This window comes from Pinus tabuliformis, chromosome 1_1 (genome assembly GCF_031772625.1).
Source record: "Pinus tabuliformis cultivar Carrire ecotype Pingquan chromosome 1_1, CPIR1, whole genome shotgun sequence".
NCBI classification, from domain to species: Eukaryota; Viridiplantae; Streptophyta; class Pinopsida; order Pinales; family Pinaceae; genus Pinus; species Pinus tabuliformis.
This window is the reverse complement of record NC_142297.1, coordinates 427712130-427718058: the sequence shown is the minus strand read 5'-3', so window position 1 is coordinate 427718058 and position 5929 is coordinate 427712130. Positions and strand designations below refer to the sequence as shown.

The window sequence follows — 5929 nt, the reverse complement described above, 5'->3', positions numbered from 1 at the left end:
CTGTAATTTGACCTTGGAACAACTCACGCCCTAAAAAGAAAACTTGTTGAACAAGTTATGAATTATCTAGTTTCCAGGCATATTCCGGCTTCTGCCATTTGTCATTACAGATAGCTATTACGTGGTATCGCTATTTCTGCTATATAATATATAGATTTGTGAGAACAAATTAGGAATTGTGATAAGCATGATTGATTTTGACAGACGCCTTCTGAAACCTGCTTTGAGGTTCTTGTGATTTGTAGGTATTTCAGTTTCAATTGTTGAAGGTGGAAGAGTCCTCCTTCCGGTCAATATGAATCCGAACATCGCTTGGCCCAGTATGTTCAAGGCAAATCCCTCAAGATCTCAGAGTCAATGGGGTGAAGCTTCAAATCCTTCAGCGATTTCCTGCCAGAGACAATCTTGTGAAGGTAACCATGCAGTGTAACTCTAACCTCTCCTTCTATGTTTGTTATAGCATCATTGTGAAAACAATAATCAAAAGATTATTGTTGTGGCCGAAATCTTTCGAGATTAAAGCGCCCGCTCTTTCCTTTTCCACATCCTATAAATGGAGATCAAATATGGAGCCGAAAGAATACCACTTCAGCGAATGATAAATGCAGTATAACGTTTCATGTCCCATATTCAGTAATAGAGTTCGAACATTCTTTAGATGAATAAGAGAATCCCGTTGTAGCTATACACAAATCCTTTTATAGCAACCGCGTTTTGGTGGAATGAAATTTGATTTTTAGCTTCGAATAGGGAAATTTCAGGGTCAAACTAAACTCTGGATACGCATTTTCATCAAGCATAACTTGCTTTCGTGGTTTAAGTCTGCCAGTCAATAGAATTTCCCACTTCTTTCAAGGGTGAACCGAATTAACGGGCCGACAAAACGCTCCATAATATGTGTTCACCTGAACATTGTTTTAAATCTGATTAGAATGTGTGGAACAAGTTCTGAAAGCTGGATTTTGTGCAGGCATATCATCAGAGAATAAGGAAAGGAGTCAGCAGGAATCAAAGCCCAGATGGAATCCAAAACCAGAACAGATCCGGGTTTTACAGTCCATCTTTAACTCTGGGGTGACAAACCCTACCCCAGAGGAAATAAAAAGAATCAGAGATCAGCTGCAAGAATTTGGAGAAATTCGGGACGCTAGTGTCTTCTACTGGTTTCAGAACAAAAAAGCCAGAACCAAGCAACGACAACGCCATCTTCACTCTGGAGAGACCTCTAAATCTGGCTCAGAAAATAGAAACACTGATCAGTCTAAAGAAATCATCAGGGTTTCTGACACGACAGCCAATTCGTTAGGCAACGCGGGTGAAACCTACTCTTCTGTTGTGCGAGCTGCCCAGTTTTCCTATCATCAAGACGATTATCATTTACAAATGAATGGAGGAATAAGTAATGATCAATGCAGTTACACTAACGCAGTAGCAACTACAGCAGCAAGAGGAGGAATATTTAATGAAGGTACATGTATTGACAACACCAAAACACTATTTTCGTATGTACATTTGAATATGCCTCTCGCGTCAGCTTTTGAACAAACTTTGAAATCCTATATATATATATATAACTTTGAAAGGCCTTTCAATTTTGTAGATTGGTTCCCTGATTATTTCTGTGACTACATATTTGTTTTTCGATACCATAACAAACACCTAAAAGTTACTTGACAAATGCCATTTAGACAATTAACATTGTTCCTGTGATGTAATATATATATGTCTCAGAATATTTCTCTGCAGGGACTGGCGAGGAGTTGATGTACGGTCGCTCAATAACTGTAGTCATAAATAATGTTCCAGGTCAGGTTCCCGTGGGACCGATAAACGTTAAGGCTATGTTCGGGGAAAATGCAGTTTTGCTTCATTCCACAGGCCAGCCGGTTTTACTGAATGAATGGGGGTTCACCATGGAATGTCTGCAGAATGGAGCTATGTATTACCTGGTATGCATAATGCCATACAGATTTTCATACTGCTATATTTTGAGAAGTTTTCAAAATATTTAACTTCACTGCTGTGCTTTTAACATTGTTTATTCACTTTTCCAGGTATGAAACGGTATTTATCAATGTTGGTGTTGGTGTTGTTATCTTGGTTCGACTTGGAGTTGCGTATCGATACTCGTCAATGCTGGATTTCCATTCTTGATTCGATTTTGAATTGCATACTGTTCGTTATCTAGGATAGAGCAAATTCTAGGTTGACTCCTGGTATTATATTTGCATACATTGCATCTATAGGATTTGTCAAACTCTATGTCAGAGCTGGCTTTGTTATAATATTCCTTGTTAATGTGTGGCCTTGTTATATTGTCCTTCGTTAGTGTGTTTATGATCACTGCACTTTTATCACCCCCTTCATTTCAATAAAAATGTGGAGATCACAGCACTTTTATCTACAATAAATATGGAAGTGGTTGTGGTGGAGATCACTTCACTTTCTATAAAATGGAAATTGTTTCGTGTTTTTATTTTATTCAATAAAAATATCGAGTCCACCGCAGTTCATTCTCCAATATGTTACGAATGTCTAGGTTGTTGTGCCGATATAAACTGAGGATTGTTATGTTATCTTTGAACCTGGATTGTTATGTTATCTTTGAATCATGTTTTTAGGTTGTTTTTTTCGAGGGTCATTTTCTTCTGAATTTAATAACTGTATTGGATTTTACTTTATCAGAACTAGAATAGACTCTCATAAAAAAATACGATTTTGCAACCATATAAGTTATTATTTCCTTGAACGGAAAATAGTTACAATCACGAATAATTTTTATTTAACTAAATCGCACATCATCCTTTAAAACCCCAACTTTGTGAAAGGGAGTATTGAAACACGAAAGTTGTTTTAACATTGTGTTATAAGTATAAACTAAATTAAATGGAAATATGCAGTGAGTTTTGCATATTGCTAAAATGGATAAGATCAAACTTATAATTATGTTACTTTAAGATATCATATTTTTAATTTAATTATATATTTTTTTTAATTTGATATTTTTAGTTAGGCTTTTCGATTTTCTAAATAGAGTGGTTGTATTGTAGTTTTTTTAATATAGAATAATTTATGAATAGATATATTGTTAAGGTATTTTTCTAAAAATAGATCCAATATATAATAGTAGTGGTTTGAATCCAACCAAAATCAATATAGCTAGAAAATCAATTGTTTTTAAGCAATAATTTTTTTGTAATGAATCTTTGATTATCTTTATCTACAATGAAGCTCAATATTTAATAGTAGTGGTTTGAATCCACCCAAAACCAGTATAGCTAGAAAAGGAGTTGTTTCTAAGCAATATTTTTTTTGGAATGAATGCTTCATCATCCTCATCTACATTGAAACTTGTAAAAGCTATAATATTTCCATACTTCCTACTTCCTAATGATGATATGGTTAAAGGAATTATTGATTTTCTATCTTCTATAATTGTCTAGTCTAGACCTTAAAAAACTATAATATTTCCATACTTCCTACTTCCAAATCATGAATATGGTTAAAGGAATTATTGTTTTCTTTTTTTCTTTTCTATAATTTTCTAGTCTAAGCATGATTTGCTTCTTATACTCTATTGTATCGATCACTCTATCAAAGATATTATCTTTCTTATGAGACTTTTAAGCTAAGTTTCATTAATACATGTACTTGTAATCTTATATCAAAAGATATAAAAGGAAAGTCTTGATTTGTTTTCTTATCTAGGTCAAAACAAGCTAAAAGTGATGATAATTCCTACCATGCATCAAGGTTGTTTTTTGTTTAGAAGAAAAGTTGAATTTGAAACAAATGAGATGTTAAAAATTTTAACAATATCAAAGTGGTCCTCTAGCTTATCAATATCATTAAATATGAAAAAATATCTACATAAGCAAATGTTTCTTAGGACATTAATATAGATGAAATATAGATAAAATAGAGAGCACATTTGACTCATAATAACTTAACATCATTATAAATATGAATGAGGAAAACATCAAAAATATTTTTATATATTTGAAATTCACCCTTTTCTTTAAATCATGTAAAAGAGGTGCTTAGACAATTGTTTTCAAAGCCCTCACCAAATAAGTGATTTAGGCTCTAGTTAGTTAGATTAAGATTTTCTTCAACATATTTTTCCTCCTTCTGCTATGATTTCCCTAGGAGGATTCCCCTCCTATAGCACCATTATGTGTATAAAGTTAATGGCCAGTTCCCACTCAAATCTAGCAACCCCAAGTAGAACATCAAATGAGTCTCTCCTAGGCCTAGAGGGGCATCTACTCCTCATGTTCTAGTAATGACTTTTGTTGTAGCTACAAGAGACAACCCTCGGGTTGATGATACGTTCAGTTCCTAGAACATCTTAGAGGAGTGATTTAAGGATTTTTTGAGATTTGTGTTGCACTCCATATTAAATATAATTGGAAATAGATTGATTCATAACTTGGTCCAATCACCCTTGACCAAGGTAGACTTACACACACACACACACACACATATATATAGAGAGAGAGAGAGAGGCAAATATCGCTCATCCCAAGGATAAATGTCGTGATATGGTAGCCAACACACAATAAAATGCAGCTTAATAATTGTTGTTATAGTGAAAATGGAGAGAGAGAGAGAGAGAGAGAGAGAGAGAGAGAGAAAGTAAGGAAAGGAATTCAATGTAGAGGGATGGATAACACAAAATATTAAGCAATGATCCCAACAAAACTATGGAAGAATAAGGAGATGAAATGTAGAAAGTGTGGAGTGCATTTTAAGGTTTCTAGATCTATATTTTCATGGGCACATCTTATCACAAAATAACATTGGTAGATCTGCGATCTCCCTGGTATTTTTGGCTACAATATAAAACTAGTAAATTTGAAAGTGCACAGGTACCATTTCTACCATATAACATAAGTAAATCTAAAAATTTGAGAATGAAAGCAGCAGCTTCTGTACACAATTTCAGAGGAAGACAAACATACATGAAATGAAAAATAGAGGGCCACACATACTTCACATTACCCTATTTAGAACCACCAATTCTGCTTCATTAATCCTTTTAAAACAAAGTCCATATCATAGATCCAAAAAATCTGTGATTTGTATAAACATTAACTCCTCATGAATAAACCATTAAACCAAAAGTTGAAACCTCTTTCTATACACAGAACTCAGAACACTTGCGAAAAGCAAATTTTAGACCTCTGGGAACAAGAATTGGGAACCTTTAAAATGAATTTCTTCCCACTATTTATAATGAGAGGGGAAGCTTGAAACAATAGTTACAAAATATGTCAGAAATGTCCCAGCTATTTGATTGACTAACTATCTAGGCATGTGGAGGTTTTGTTGGCCAAATGATTACAATAGATTTGGTTTCTTCTTTAAAAAGAAAAAACTACCAAGTAAGAAAATAGGGGAAAACTTAATGATGGCCATGGTAAAATATCTCCGAGCCATTTCTTGTGATTGTCTCTAATTAGGCCACGTCTCTGCCATGGTGTTCCTCCACAGTTATTGACCGATACAACTATTTTTTTCCCCCTTAACTGCATGAATTCCCCACTTTCTGGTGCTGGAAGAAATCACCTGCGGTGGAATTAATGGTGCTCTGGAACATAACTATTGACCCATCAATCTGTACACACTTTAGACTATACCACCAAAACCCAATACATCTTGTAAGTTTTATAAAAGATTGTTACAAAAACACAGAAATCTGATTGCCCCACGCTCCTCTTTCTTAAGCTCATTTATCGTTTCTCAACCATGGGACCACTACCTATGAACTTAGGCTCTATGCTTGGGTGTTAAATACTTTGGGCTCTTGTTAGTGGACTATCTCCCTTCGTAATTTATGCTTCACCTTTGGTTTTTTGGATTTTCATGACCAATTTCCACCACATATCGGTGCTCCTCTTCCTCATAACTTTTCCAAATTTGAACT

General features: G+C 34.5%; 1 protein-coding gene across 1 annotated transcript; it reads left to right on the top strand.

The window, feature by feature from the left end:
* The first annotated feature begins 295 nt into the window (after positions 1–295).
* Positions 296–2060, top strand: LOC149213530 (WUSCHEL-related homeobox 8-like). The gene is made up of 4 exons (XM_089389056.1): positions 296–413; positions 971–1468; positions 1747–1949; positions 2055–2060. Exons 1-4 carry the CDS (start codon positions 296–298, stop codon positions 2058–2060), a joined length of 825 nt encoding a protein of 274 aa, XP_089245182.1.
* The last annotated feature ends 3869 nt before the right edge of the window (positions 2061–5929 follow it).

Excerpts from the sequence above, each read along its gene's own strand:
- LOC149213530 (XM_089389056.1), top strand. The coding sequence starts at position 296 with ATGAATCCGAACATCGCTTGGCCCAGTATGTTCAAGGCAAATCCCTCA. Across the intron at positions 414-970 it reads CCAGAGACAATCTTGTGAAG|GCATATCATCAGAGAATAAG; the intron begins GTAACCATGCAG and ends GATTTTGTGCAG. Across the intron at positions 1,469-1,746 it reads AGGAGGAATATTTAATGAAG|GGACTGGCGAGGAGTTGATG; the intron begins GTACATGTATTG and ends ATTTCTCTGCAG.